Raw genomic sequence first — 15315 nt, forward strand, 5'->3', positions numbered from 1 at the left:
AGATGTGTTGCAGGGAGTGAGTCAATATATGTAAAATGCCCAGAGCAGTGTCTAGCACATTCTAAATACTCGTTAGATGTATACATGTATATGTGTGTGTGTGTATATATATACACATACATATATATGGGGGCTTTGAAGTATGCATAAGAGTTTGTCGTGTGGAAAGAGAAGAAATATGCATCTCAAGTTAAAGTAATTGCACTACCAACCTAAGGCACAAGAAATCACTAGCAGGTTAGTAGCAGGACAGAGCAGAGTTTGGAAGGAAGGAGTTGCTTGTAGTTAGGTGGAGAGAAAAGGTCAAGGTCCTCAGGTGTAAGAGGAGAAACCGGAGTTTGGAGAGTGTGGCTCCCTGGTGATTGCCAGCTCCCAGCCACCATCCCCGCTGCTCCCGGGACTTCGCGACCCCGCCCCCACCAATCCCAGCCAATGAGGAAGCCCTCCACAGCGTCTCGTTGCCAAGCAACTGCGTTGGCTCCTGTCTGGCAGTTAGCCAGCTTTTTCTCCCTAGCAGTAGGAAAACTTGAGCCTCATGTCCGGGACACCTTAGGGTAGGGGTCTGGTGGCCCCTCGGTGGGCCTTCTTCAGATTTTGTCGGTGGCTTTTTATTTTTTTAGTTCATGTTTTATTTTTGTTTATATTAGAGAAAGATAACACCTTCCAAAGAGGGGGGAAGCTCCTGAAAGTTTGTAGCTTTCTAAAAACGTGAGTAATTCCGGGCTTGCTTGATTCCACCCCTTCTGGACTTCCTTATCCTGTTTGTGGGAAACCCAGATGACTTGCTTTCTTTACTCCTGGGTCAGAGCCTCTTTGGAGTCTGTGTAATTGGCTTTGGGAATCAGGAAGAAATTGCTAGAGGCTTTTTCACCAGTGGCTGCTGAAGTAGAAGATTCTGGGGGAAAAACCCTCTTTGGGGGGGCCCAGGTTCTGCCTGAGAGATTTCCAAGATGACCAAGATACCACCCATCAAGAAGATGCACAGTATACCCAACGGAGCGGCCCCCTTTTATGCCTCAGAACATCTAACCCAGGTAGGCCTCCCCTATCTGCCGAAACCAATCATGTTTTCAAGACCAAGTGAAATAGAAATTAGCCTTCAGGCCAACAAGGGACAGGGGAAGAGAGGAGTCATGGTGTAATTAAATTGTCGAGACACATCCTTGTTGCTATCAATGGTTGGTTTCTCGTAAAGAATGAAAACGCCAGCCAGAACACTGAGCTGGGCCATCCTATTAGCCAGTAATTCCAAAATGATAGAATAAATCGGCAGTGACACTGTAGAACATCAGAAAAAAATTAAGATGAATTGTAGGTTTGCCATTGCAGAAATTATTTTCAGAGATCCACTGGGCTCGAGGTATGGGCACATCCTCTTTCTATGGAAAGACTGCAGAGTCAAACTTTTGGTTTTGAGGTCTGACTTTGTTACTCGCCAACTATTGATATAAGACAAGACGCTGTGCATCCCTGAGCCCTTATTACCTCATGTCTGCAAAGTGAGAACAAGGACATCAACTAGGCAGAAACAATGTTAGGACTAAGGAAGCTGTGGAAATTGGTTAACACCATGCTAACACTTGATAGTGTTATCATGTGATATAAAATTATATACTGTTTATGTGATATATGACATATGATATAAAGTTATATGTGATATAAAATATTGTTATTGATTTCTGAGATATAACATATTGTTATTGTTACTGACTTTTTTTGAGAAAAATCATTAATATGTATTTAATGACCACAGTCAAGTGTTCCTGTGTTCAAATGATCATAACTGGGTAGGCTAGTTCTGTCTGTTATTGTATCTGCACACCTGTATATCACCACTGATTGGCCAAGGTAGGTGAAGAGTGGGAGAGAGGGTCACAGGTAACCCCGGCCCACTGTGGCATATCTTACAGCTCAGAGTTCTATCCCAGAAAGGAGGGCCTGGGGAGAAGTTGGTGCACAATGGAGAGCTTAAAACTCACCCATGCTTCTCTGGTAGTCCAAAGTGTTCCTAAGCTTCTACCTTCTAAGAATTAGCACATCTGTACTCACTCCTCATTGTTCAGCTCTCTTAGTGAGCTCACTCTGCAAGATGCAGTCTTCATGTATCTCCTTTCATCTCAAAATGCTGCACAGAAGTGAGTTCCATCTGGAGCAGTCCCCTCTGGGACCGAACTTCCTTAGCAGTAGGGGAAGAGAATGAGGAGCGAGGTGGGCTTTTTAGAAGCAGAGGGGAGTGTGAGAGCATGCACAGTGGACCTAAACAGCCTGGGTTCGAATCCTGGATCTGCCCCTTAGCAGCCCTGTGATCTTGGGCAATTTACAGAATGTCTCTGCTGCAGTGTTACCATCTGTCAAAGGGGGATCTCATTGTACCTTCTCTTGACACATAGCGAACACTCCCTAGAATTTAGTTACATGGTTATTTCCTCCATTTGGCAAACATTCATTGAACCCCTGTTACATGCTAAACATTTGCTCTTGTAAGAATGGGACTTGCCTTTAAAAATTTCATGATCTATATAGTGTGTTTATTTGGGATGGGAAGTGAAGGATAAGAAATAGATCATTATAACGCAAAGTGAAAAGCATCATTGGGTATTGTGAGAACTCAGAGGAGGACAGCTAACTCAGGCTTGTCTGCATGTGTGTGTGTACCTGTGTGTCAGAACTGCGGAGGGAAAGAAACCATATACCCAGGTATACACAATAGAGTTTTCCATCTTGGGATAGAGAGTCGAAGAAGGTAGAGGAAGGTACAGAGGGTGACCACGTCTTACTTGGGAAGAGGTTTGGTGGAACTCAGGAAGGTCAAGAAAAGGAAAAGAGGTTTCCAGGGAACTTGGATAAACCAAGACTTCAGACACGAAAGCTTCATTGAAATCCCGCTGCCCCTGCCCCACTTTCTAGGAAATAATGAAGACTCTAGGGTGTCACTGGCTCACATCTGAATTATCATGCTTTTAGAAATTGCAACTTTTTAGAGTCGCTGTAAAGCATTGGTTAACCTAAACAAGGCTAACTAGAAAGTGACAAACCACAAGAAAATCCATACAGATTAGGATCACCTTCTGGTGTCAAACTGGTAACAATTACAGCACTGTTGTAGCAATGGTAATAGTTGGCATATCTTGAGTATTTACCACCTGCCAGATTTTGACCTAGAGCTTTCAGTGCCATCTACACTTCAGGATGAGCTGCTACCTCCTCACAAGATAGATGGAGGCCCAGGGAGAAGAGATCCCTTATCCAAGGGCACTGGCCAGCAGGGAATGGATTTGAACTTGGGTCTCTCTGTCTCCAGGGATCAAGCGCTCCTGCCCTCCCATGCTAAATCAGGCAGTGATAGATTAGCATGCACAACAGGGGGTTACAAAAAGAAGGTGTAAGTGCAGTCACTGGCCTCAGATAGCTAAAAGCTATTATTTGGAGGCAGGGTGTGCCACATAGAGAATAACAAATGCCAGGCAGCCAGGTAAGTGTCCACTGAAGAGTAACTGAGGGAGGAGCTAGTGTGTATTGGGCTACATGGTAATACCACCGACTTATAGATCCACTGTGCTCTAGTGTAATGACACCCCCAAAAGGGTCCTGAATTTCTCCGAAGCTAGGCATTTTCCTTCTCACAGGATGGAAGGTGCTACATCGTAAGGAATGTTGCAATGGCACCCTGCCTTGCACAATGCCTTCATGTAGTTTTTAAAAACATGAATAATATATGCAAATCCTCTGCTTGAATGTCTTTTGTTGAGGAAACCTTGTAGCTCGCCCTAATATTGGGCTCCCTAATCTTTTAGGGAGTTCCTTTTCCCTTTGTTTCCCAAGGAAGCCAAAAGAGAAAGCTAATGGGATTAGCCATGGGGAAGGGAGGGGGAGCAGGGAGGGTGCAGATTACCAGGGACTGTACATTTTCTTCCTTGAAAGGGGCTAAAAAAAGAGACACACATAGCACACCACCCCCCTCCACGTTTTAGAATGGAAATGCAGGAATGGCATTTGGCAAAAACTATAAAGCTGTGGAATCCTTTAGACAGGCTCTGTCTCTTGGTGCCTGAAGTTTCCACTTCGCTGTCATTAAACACCCAGAGAGAAAAGACATGTCCCAAATTTGGGCAGATCCTGAGACAGCCAGGAATCACACTCAGCACTCTGCTCATATCCAGGCTTAGTGTTTTAAAGAGAAGATTCTGCAGCAAACCACATGAGTTCAAACCCCAACTTTGCTACTTACCAGGCTGTAGGGCCTTAAGCACATGAGTTACCTGAGCCTCAGTTTCCATGTCTGTGAAACGGGCATATCACATTTTATCTAATCTGTCTTCCATTTCAAGATGCATCATACTTTTTTTGTGCCACTGAGAAAAAAAAAATCTACTGATTAAACTATAACCTACTTTCAATGATAAGATGTGCCCCAGTTTCAGAGATGCTAAATGTGGAAAGGAAACGTGCATCTTAGAATAGATGAAACAGCTAAAAGTGCTCTCCTGTCATAGGGTGTTATGGGGATTAGATGAACTGATATGGGTAAAAAAGCTCTTAGAAAAGAGCCTGGCACAGAGTAAATACCATGCGCTGTTAGCCATTATGGCTTTGCTTAATCCTCTCTCAGATTGTTGTTATTAACTGCCTTTAGGACCTGGGTAGACTGAGGCTGGAAGAGCCCCAGGGTTTAGTTCTCCGCTAGGAAGGAAGAAGGGGCAAAATAAACAGAATCCCAGGTATAGAGAAGACCTTGGCCTGAGCATCCTGCTCCCCCGCCCCCTGTGATGAGAACAGAACTGCCTAGAGGAGGTCTCTGGAGTCCAGCCAGTGTTCACCGAGTCAGGCTGCCTTGAATCAGAAAAGGAGAAATAACGTATTTTAGAAAGAGACACCCCCCCAACAAGAGAAACCTGGACTCTTAGCATAAGACATTTCTAGCTGCAAACATAAAATGATTTTCCTCCTTATCCAGGTAGGAGAAATTGTGGCCTGAAGAGGTAAGTGGTGAGTTACCACCCGTCTTTGTTGGAAGTGGGCTAAGCACTGGGTGATTTCTCCGGCCTCTAATCACAGACACCACGCCCCCTGCCCTGAATCACTGATTATGCTGGGGTGGGGGTGGAGGGGGCCGGGAAAGAATAAAAGCTCTCCTGACCACTTGAGATTCAATTCTGAAGAATCCTGCCAGCTGCACCTTCATTTTTATACGACTCATGACTTAGGCCAGGGAAATAGCAGCCAGTCCTTTTCTTTCTCCAAGGGATTCTTCTGGCTCCATTGTTAACTGCAAGAGACAATTGCAGAATTCAAGTTGCTTTGTTTTGTTGTTTTTCTTTCTGCCCTGATGCTTTGGACTGGTAATGCCTGCCTTGGTGAATCTTGCTGTGTCTAATTGCAGGTCCATGTGACAGCGAGCTCCCCTTCATGATAAATTGTGGGGAAGGTGCATGTTCATTACCTCCTGACACTGGAAGAGGGATAGGCACTTTCTCTATGCTGGACAAAATGAAGCCAGCTCTTTGTCTGGGCTGCAAACAGGCAGCTGCTCCGCATAGGGAGGTGGTCGGGTGGTAGAAGAAACACATCAAAGAGTGTAGTTGATGTGATCTAAGCTTAGTGAGGAGGTAGGAGCTCTGCTTTTGAGGTTATACAAAGGTGCCCTCAAATCCCCTCTCTGACAGTCTTTGGTAGGAGGTTCTGTGAAATGGGTCAAATTATAATAGGGTCCACTGCATCGATGTTTTGGAAGGATTAAATAAAATAACACATGTGAAATACTGAGCACAGTCTCAGGACACACTTAGCATTCCCACCTCCAGCCCATTAAGTGATGGCAGTAATTATTACTAGTGTTCCTTGTTCTCCGACAAGACAAGAGTGTCACTGCCCACCACTTTGAGAATGTGTGAGCCCCGATATGAAATCTGGAAGAGGCTGAGTGTTAACTGCAAAGTCCCACAGTGGGGCTCATCATTAGTGAGGCCAAGTCCCAGCTTAAGGGTAGAAAGGAAGAAGTGGGTCAAGACTAGATGGGCATGAAGGATGAGGTGCCTTGCAGGAGAAAGTTCATTCTGGTGGCAGAAATGCTTGATCCAGTTAAAAACCTTGTTGTAGAAAAGGGGGTGCCCCTAGCATAATTTGAGTTTCTTGGATTTAACTCTCTGCCCAGTCCCATCAACTCATGTTTGAATCCCATGGAGAACCAGGAGGAAGTGAGAAAAAAGGAAAACTCTCTGTATCAATTAGGATCATTTTTTGGCTATAAGTAAGAGAAACACTGAAAAGCAGTGATACAGACAAACATGAATTTATATTCCTCATATAAGAAATCTGGAGGTGAGTGCCTGCTGGTATCATTTCAGAAGCTCGCTGATATAGGAATGGGCAGGTCTTTTTCCCTTATGGTCATAGAATGGCCGCCCCAGCTCCAGGCACCCATATCCCAGCACCAAGAGAAAGTGGAGAGTGTGAGCTATGTCTGTCCCTTTTATGAGGCAAACAAAGGTTTTCCAGGAACTTTACCTATTTCCTCTTATGTTTCATTTTGCCAGAATAGTGTTGCCTGCCTTTTCTAACTACAAGACAGCCTGGGAAAGGGTGTATCTAGCATGAGTGTGGAAAACAAGGAAAAAGGAAAGATGAAAGTATGGGAGATAGGTACTGGATGGAGTAATCAGAAGTTAATGTGACTCACAAGTGATTTCTCCAAAACTCAGATACTGAGGGGTCCCAAGCAACCCAGTGACAGTGGGGCTCTGGGGCCAGGGAAAGGGTGTAGGCCCTCAGTGGAAGCATTCATTCCTTCAATGAATAGTTGTATGTGCCAACCATGACGCTAGGTGTTGGGGGTACAGAAGTGAAAAAAGACGTGTTTTTTTTTTCTCATGTGGTTACATGAGACACCTTTCTGGAAACTCTGAAAAAGTATATCCTTAGAGGGATAATAGGACAAGAGAGAGAGCGGAGACAGTAGAATGTGCGCCATCTTTATTCCTATGACCCCCATCTGGTTCCACCGTTTGGGGGCAGGGAGCTTGAAGAAACTTGGTTAGTTAGACAAGCCCTTGCACAACTGTGGAAGGAGCCCTCTCCCCAACCCCCTTTCAGCATCCTCCTACCCTCCAAATACCCAGCTGTGAGCTGTGAAATTCAGAAGCTGCAGAATCCATGTGGGGTTCGGTGGCGAGTAAGCACCCACACAAAAATATGAGAGAAGCCAATTAAACCATTCTTGGACTGAGTAAACCAACACATTTCTCTCAGAGCTCTTTCTGACAGCTAAATGCAAAATCATAATTGTTGGTAATGGGATTTTACCTTCTCTCATGAGATGGTGGCATTTTTCCCTTCTGAATTCCTGTGTTCAAACTCTGCTGAGAAAATTTCTTGTGAGGGCTCAATTTTGATCGAGTATATCTCTGCCTAAATTGGAATTTATGCAATCGGTAGTTTTATTTAATAACTCGAAAATTAGCCACGTCTGGCCACCAGTTTGCAAGCCTGGAAGTGCCTCGGGGTTTCTGGATTTCACAAAGTGAGAAGGGTATACGGCTGGGATGGTTCCTGGGATGGGTTCAGCGATGTCGGGGCTTCAGAGGGTCCATGGTGGGCTCTAGAATAGACAGAGAAATATGACAGAATGGACAGAGAAAAGACAGAGAATAATGTCCCATAGTAGTCTGGGACATGGGCAGGGTCACCTTCTGAGGTATATATTTAACACCCACCATGACAGATTTTGCGAGTGAGGGGGGGGCAGGCATCTTCTCTCAAGGCACCCACAATTCCATTGAATAACAAATTCAGAAATATCCATGAATCAAGACAGCAAATAAGAAGCACCAAAAAGAAAAGCAAAAAACATAGAAGTTTAGAGGTAGAAATAAGTTCTGTCACGGGAAGAAATACACAGTGAAGCCATCTGGTCTGAATCCTCAACGTTGGCTAGGTGGAGATTGAGGTGATACAAGACATTGAACCAAAGCTAAAACTTATTTTCTAATACAGGAGGGAGGGGAGGCAGAGGACTACCACGCTCCCCCAAGGAGCACGTTCTTTCCTGGAAAAATGACAAAATGCTGCCCCACAGAGCTCCAGTAGATAAACCATTCCATACTCTCCCGCTTCATACACAAAATTACCCAGGTTTCTATCCCAGGGGGTTGTTACATTAGAGAGGATTTTACTCCATGGGTTCTCAGAAAAGCTTTCAATAATCAGAAAGGTCCAATGTGTTATTTCTTTCAAGTCTTTGCATTTCAGCAGAGCAGGGTTTCTCGATCTTGGCACTGTTGACATGTTGGGCCAATGAGCTGTCCTGTGCTTTGGAGAATGTTGAGCAGCATCTCTGACCTCTGTCCATTAGACATCAGTTCTGACATCCTTCCCCAAGTTGTGACAATGAAACCCGTGTTCATGATCTTGCTGAATGTCCCCTAGGAGGCAAGATCATCCCTGGTAGAGAACCTGGCAGTGGAGAACTACCACAGTCCCAAATCCATTGCTCCAGTTGATGGTGAGGCATTCCCCTAACTTAAATACATGATGCTATCGTGTACCCAATTGTTCAAGCAGAAACCCAAACTTCCTCTTTGACCCTTCCCTCCCCATCAACACTTATGTCCAACCAGCTGCCCAGGGCAGGTGTTTTACACAACACTGCCTCCTTCCCCGAGGTCACTATCTGGTAGCACTGTCTGTAGCCTGGACTATTCTACTGGCCCCAACTGCCCTCATTACCTTCAATTTGACCTTCCAACCCATTCTCTTTCAGTGCAAGTAGGATATTGTCATTACCCTGAATAGAACAATTAAATGGCCCTCCGATGCCCTCAAAAATGAAGATGAATGTTTTTAATGAGGTTTAAAAGGCTCTGCAGGATCGGGTCCCTGCCAACTTCCCTGCCTCATCTGTCATTACTTGGCCCTCTCCTCAGAAGCCAGCCTGGTTTTTGAGTATGTCGTGCTCTCCATCTTCTTCCTCCTTCTAAAATATCCCCTGCCCCTTTTCCTCTGATTTTCCATGACAAGATGTTTCCAGAGCTCTGGACAGTTTCCAGAGTTCTGGGCAGGGATGGCTGGCTTCCAATCCCAGCTCTCCCACTACCTAGTCAAATCATTTAACCTTTCTCGATTTCTTCATGTTCATCTGCAGAACCTAAGGAAATCTAAGTTCACAGTTTTGGGGTTCATTCCTTGCCATGTGACTCTAGGGAGCAAATAATGGCTGTCATTTACTGAGCATCTGTTGTGCATGAGGTGCTTTGTGTACACTATTAAAATAACCCCTCATGATATGGGCAGGTGTTATCATTACCTCTATTTGCAGAGAGAAGGAAAGTGAGGTATGGAGAGATTTTGTAACTTCCCGAGACACCCAGATAAGAAGGTGGTGGAGTTAGGATTTGAACCCAGGACTGATTAACTGGAGAGACCCAGTGCCCTTAAGATAAGCCTGTTTACTGCAGTAACAGTGGGCAGTAAGTAGACAAATATCTCTCCAAATGGGGCATCTGTTGGTTCGATTTTTAAAGCATATATTCAGAAGTATCTGGCAGGAAAAAGGAAAGTGCCAATTTTAGCTGTAGGCAATGCAAACAAGAATGTGACTGTGCCCGTGACCACAGACAAGGACATTTGCATTTTCTTGAGCTCTTGCTAAAATATGCTAGTGAGCTTTTCTGGAAGAGAAACACAGCTAAGGATGGAGTGGGGGGAACCCTGGATGTGGCTTAGACTCATCTTTCTAAATAATGCTCACTTCAATGAAGATTTATAAGCCATTTCTAATTAAAGCCACATTTCTAAGAAAGGCATATTTTGATCCTGGGTCAATATGCTGCCAAGACCTGCTAGATAAAATGGAATGGAAGACAGGGCCAGCTAATGAGGAATGAGGTTCTGGGGTGTATGTGTCTGAGATGTTGATAATCGTAAACAGCTTAATTAGGTTGAATAATTTGGGCAAATATCTAGTTAAATGGATTCAGTCTGAATCCAAGGTCTGACCCACTGAATTTTTTATTTTCTACCAAAAAAAATATTCTGCATCATAACTGCCTGTTTATTTGTTCCACCACACCATTTGGAGCTTTTTGAGGGAAAGGACCATGCCTTGCTCACAGTTCTATCTCCAGAGACTAGTGCAATGCCTGGCAATGGATAGAAGTTCAATATTCTTTTTTTTTTAAGATTTTATTTATTTATCCACTCATTCATTCCTTCATTCATTCATTCATGAGAGACAGAGAGAGAGAGGTAGAGACACAGGCAGAGGGAGAAGCAGGCTCCACACAGGGAGCCTGATGTGGGCCTGGATCCCAGGTCTCCAGGATCACGCCCTGGACTGAAGGTGGCGCTAGACCACTGAGCCACCGGGGCTGCCCAAAGTTCAATATTCTTTAGCATCTCTTCTAGGATCAAGGATAATTTCAGATACCAACTAAGGCAGCACATCCCTCAGATAACTGTAAATCCATCTGGACAAGGGCTATAAGTATTTTGTTCACAGGTCCTCCCCAGCATATGCTGGGTGCTCCACAAACATGGATACCATTCTAGTACTTGCTATGTGTGTGACCTTGGACAAGTTATGCTCTGATGCCTCAATTTTCTTGTCCCACATATGGAAAATTATAACAGTCCCTGTTTTATAGGGTTATTGGGAGCATCAATGAGATGATGTTCAGAAAAGCCCCTGGCTATGAGTATTCCCTTTACTATATAGTAAGTGCTTATTAAATGCTATCTTTTCATATTCCCACTTAGAGATCAAAGCCACGGGCTCCCAAATATCAAGCATTAAAACATTTAAATACTGACATTTCCAAAGACGATGACTCTCATGCTGATCATTTTTATGCATTCAGGGAAAGGCAGCCAAAAGAGTAACAGGACGAAAATGTTGCATTTCCGAGAGCTCTTGAAGAAAATGCCCAAAAGGCAATTAGTACATGACTTGCCTGTGTTGTTATTGCTTATTAGCTGATCCCATCTTCTACTAATCAAATTGCTTCTTTGATATTTTTAGACCTTTTAAAAGAGGCCTTTCAAAACTCAGGAAGCCAAGCTTGTTGACAGGTACCAAGGAATTTGAGCTACAAATCTGGCATCCTTGTAAGGATGGAAATGGAATGGAAAAATGGCAGGCCTGGGGAACATTCTCTGCAGGGTCCATGGGAACTACCGTAGGAAGCCCGGATGCCTTAACTAGCCCTCCTCACCTGTCCCTCCCTACCTCAAATCAACAAATCACCTTCCTTATCCTCCTTTCCTGCAGCTCCAGGGCTTGCAATTTAAATTATCTCAGTAAAAGGCAATTTCTGAGTTTCCTCGGCTGACCAGACAAACTCATGTCTTAGCGTGATTGTGTTAGGATGAGATCCATGAATCACCCAAGCTTTGAGTTCTGGTTCTGCTGCTGTTTGCCACCTGCTCTGTGACCTTAGGCTATCTGCTTCACCTCTCTGATGCTGCATTTTCTCAAATGTGATTAAATCTAGTGAAGATTCAAGATAATGTCCATAAAGACTGGATCCAGAATAATAACCGAGATTGATTTATGATTAATACCCTTTCAACTCTTGGTGTTTATGTACATCCCAACTGCCCCATGTTCTGTTGTGTGTAATGCCAATTTTTTGCGTAATGCCGGTTTTTTTTTGTCATGAAAGATGGTATCATATTGAGAAAGAAATCTATCGTCTCATGAATCATCATTCTTTCAAAGTTGTCCTGGGGATAGCAAAGTGAAGTATGCTTTTGTATGCACCATGGGATTCAAAATGACACTGATGTTTCAAAATTAAATAAGTGGTATATTAGATAGTTGTGATGATGATACTAGCAATAACTGATATTATTGGTAGAGTACTTCCCATGTGCCATGCCAAGTTCTTATGTGAATTACCAAATTTCATCGACTTGACAATGCTAAGAGGTGGGCACTAGTTATCCCATTTTGCAGGTGAGCCAACTGAGGCTGAGAGATAACTTGACCAGAGTCCCACAGCTAGTTAGGGGCCCATCTGGCCTTCAAACCCAAGTTGGGTGAGACTGCAAAGTTCCCATCCTTAAACATTATGTATATATTACTTTGCAAAGTAAGCCTGACCAGTTCTGAGGGTAGAGGGCAAATATGTCCCTACTCTTGAAAGAGGAGCATGAGGAAGGAAAACCCCCTACTAGGATAGGCTTTGGGAAAGTAGAAGAAATACTGACTACATCTCATAGATCATTCACTTCTAACTTGTCCTCACTGGCCAAAGTGAAAGTTCAGGGGGTGTTTCAAGGATACTCCAGTCACCCCAGAAGTCCCTGAAGTCGGCAGCTGGCAAGCATTGCACAGGACTCTCATTTCTCTCTAGTCCATTGCCAAAAATCGCATCCATCGCATGGATGGGAAGCCTCCATCCCATCTTTTATAATACCAGCATTACAAAAGCAGCCTTTCTGTTGCATGAAGCCCAGGATCTAATCAAAACACAAATTAAAAAATATATATATGTATTTTTTTGCCTCCCCTGTTCCCTTCAACGATTTTCACTAGGGGAAGCTTTTCTCGCGGCCCCAGCATATGGATGATGTGTCTAGGACTTTTCTGCTTGCCCTTGGGTGGTAGCCAGCCTCGTGGTTTCTCCAAGTCACAAGGTACAGTCACGATTCAGAAATTAAAAGCATTGATTCTGGGTATTAATATATTAAGCAACATTTCAACCTTCCTTCAGGGCGAACAGTGTGCTTCCTCTCCTACCTGTGGAGGACAGCTGCAGGCCACCTGCCACTAGGGAGGGCAGTGTGGGGCATGCCCCTTCCTTTACCCACAGAGGGGCCCCTGCTCCCTTTAGCTTTCTGTGTTGGCTGGAAGGGACAATAGGGAGAACAGATAAGTTCTCAGCGGTATTGCCATAAGAGATCTGTATTCTTTTAGGGCCTCGCAGGTGTCTAAAGCTGGCTCTTTTTCTTGTGCCCAAGATTGCGAATCCGGGAAACCACCAAGGAGCCGACACCGATGCAAACACATGAGGGTTTATTTACAAGCTCGAGCTTGGGTCCAAGTATACCTGACACAGCGGAGCAGAGACTTGGACCCCGAGGTGGGTTTCAGCTTAGTTTTAAGGGCTGGTCTAGGGGACCTCCAGAAGGGGTGGAGGAATTCCTCAAGTTCTGTTTACATTTTGATATGGGGCCTTCAAGGGCATTGAGCTCTGTTCTTATTCTAATATAGGGCTTCCTGCCACTGGCTTGGGCTCTGTTCTCATTCTAATAGGGGGCTTTCTAGGACGTCAAGCTGTAAGCTCCTGTAACTGAAGGAATGTAAAGTTCAGCTCTTATTCACAGGGGCCTGGGATGGCTGTACTTGTGCTAACGCTGAACTTAAAGTGGAATGGCCTTAATTTTTTCGGCCTCCACACTTTTCTCCAGTAGGCACTTCTGTTGGCCCTTGGGAAGTCCTCTCTGGCAGCTTTCCAAATGATTCCAGCTTTCTGCATGTTGTCAATCAGGTAAACCAGATTCTGGTTTACCAGTAGTCTGCTCCACCCAGACTCTTGACCTTAGAGTCCCCTGGGCTTCTGGTGGGAGCTACTGAGGGCAGAACCCCAGGGTGATATTCCCGCCTGTCGTGTCCCATCTAGTGCCCAACTTTTACATCCGTTTGACAAGCCATCATTTGAAGACAGGAACCACTTCCTAACCCAGCCCTAGCCCCAGCCCTAGGAGCACTCCCTAGCCTGTCCTCTGTCTTCTGAATTTGCCAGGAGAGGGTCAGGGACCAGCTCAGCAGTCCCCCAGCCCCTCTTCAGCAGTGCCACCAAAGCCTTTCTGTCATTCCATTTGAAGTGAAGGACTCGAAGCATTCTCCTCCCTTTGGGGTCAGGATTCAAAGCCTCCCAGCAGGTGTCGTGGAAGAAATCCCTCCAGAATTCCCTGTCTCCCTTTCCACTCTCTATTCTCAAAGTGGCTAAGGATTGAGGGGCCCATTCTGCTACGGCTACCTCGAAGGTGATTCCTTCAAGGTGTTCTTTCTCTCTTGTTTGGAGCATGATGCCTGGGTACATTAGCTCCCCAATCTATACCATCCTACCTGTTAGCACACCTTGCTATCCTGCCATGTCCTTAGGGCTCACGATGTGCCCAGTGATTTACAAACATTATCTTGAAGCCAGTGAGGGAGGTGTTACCACCTCCATTTTATAGGTAAGAAAAATGAAGTTCAGACACAAAAGGTGACTTGGGTGATGGAGAAGCCAAGACTCAAACCCAGGCCAGTATGGCTCCAAGGTCCCGTTTTGTCCTCTCCGCTCCATGGCCAGAGCTATTAATATTCACTTAGGATGGGGACCTGGCTTCATCCTCAAGTCTCCAAATTCAGTTCCAGACCCACGCTGCTGCTACAGCCACATCCTTCTTGTCACCAAAGCCTTTCTGAGCTCATCAGAAGTTACAGGAGCATCCTGGGGGAGAATGTCACACTGTCCACAGAAGTCACATCAAATGCAGCTGTCTCATGGTTACTCACAAAACAGTGTCCTTTTTCTTCCTTTTGGTATTAGAACACGGTCCTACTGCAAATTGACTTGAAAGGAAGCCAGACTCTATTGTTCCTTGTCTACCTGTGAGGGATGATCACCACTTCTGGCACCTAAAGGACCTGAATTTAATGTAAGGGTAGGGCCCTTAATGAAGGGTTGGGGATGTTGGCCAGAGGTCAGACACTCCCCTGAAGCAGCCAGGCCCGATTCAGGGAAAATAAAAAACCACCACTCCCCAGAAAGCAGCTTTTATTTCACTGCAGGTTTGGAAGCTGTGCATCTCTGTCTCTGTTTCTGTCTCTACCACCACTGCCCCACTTCTCTTGCCTTTGTATCATAATGCTTTAACAATATTTGTTAGCTGACAAATGCTACGCTTCCTTTTAGCTTCGTTAATTCTTGTAACATTTTCATGTGTTTAAAAAGAGAAAAAGAAAAGCCCCAGACAGCGTGGCTGTTTGGATGCCAGGGGAAGGCAGCATTTCAGACCAATTGCTAAACCATCCAATCCCACAGACTCACGGTTTCATTAATGTTCTTTCGTCTGCCCTGGATTGTAATGGAGCTCCTTCCGTAATTGTGTACTTTAGGTAAATAGATCGTTGGATAAGATTGATAACAGGGTGACCCAGGTAATGTTTTACATCAAAGGCAGAAGAGTATGAGGGTGTCTCCAGCTGTAAATGACAGGACCACAATTCATGCTGTGTCGGTGAAGGGTGTGGAGGGCTCTCTCAGCATAAATCAACGTTTTCTGAAGCTTGGCTTTCCTACTTTAACAAAGAAAAAGGAGCTTTCTTTC

General features: G+C 44.8%; 1 protein-coding gene across 10 annotated transcripts in view; it reads left to right on the top strand.

The window, feature by feature from the left end:
* Positions 1 to 468: 468 nt before the first annotated feature.
* The window catches only part of CCDC60 (coiled-coil domain containing 60), a 171953-nt gene continuing 157106 nt past the window's right edge, over positions 469 to 15315 (top strand). For 8 of the 10 annotated variants that reach the window (XR_005379258.1, XR_005379259.1, XR_005379261.1 and 5 more), the window contains exon 1: positions 469 to 1034. Coding sequence is in view for 4 of the 10 variants with exons in the window: in XM_038575270.1 (XP_038431198.1) it covers positions 951 to 1034 (84 nt within the window). In the remaining 6 variants the exon portion in view is untranslated. The remainder of the gene's footprint in view (positions 1035 to 15315) is intronic. The other 2 variants (XM_038575271.1, XM_038575272.1) reach the window with 2 other exon arrangements.

This window comes from Canis lupus, chromosome 26 (genome assembly GCF_011100685.1).
Source record: "Canis lupus familiaris isolate Mischka breed German Shepherd chromosome 26, alternate assembly UU_Cfam_GSD_1.0, whole genome shotgun sequence".
In the NCBI taxonomy this organism is placed as follows: Eukaryota; Metazoa; Chordata; class Mammalia; order Carnivora; family Canidae; genus Canis; species Canis lupus.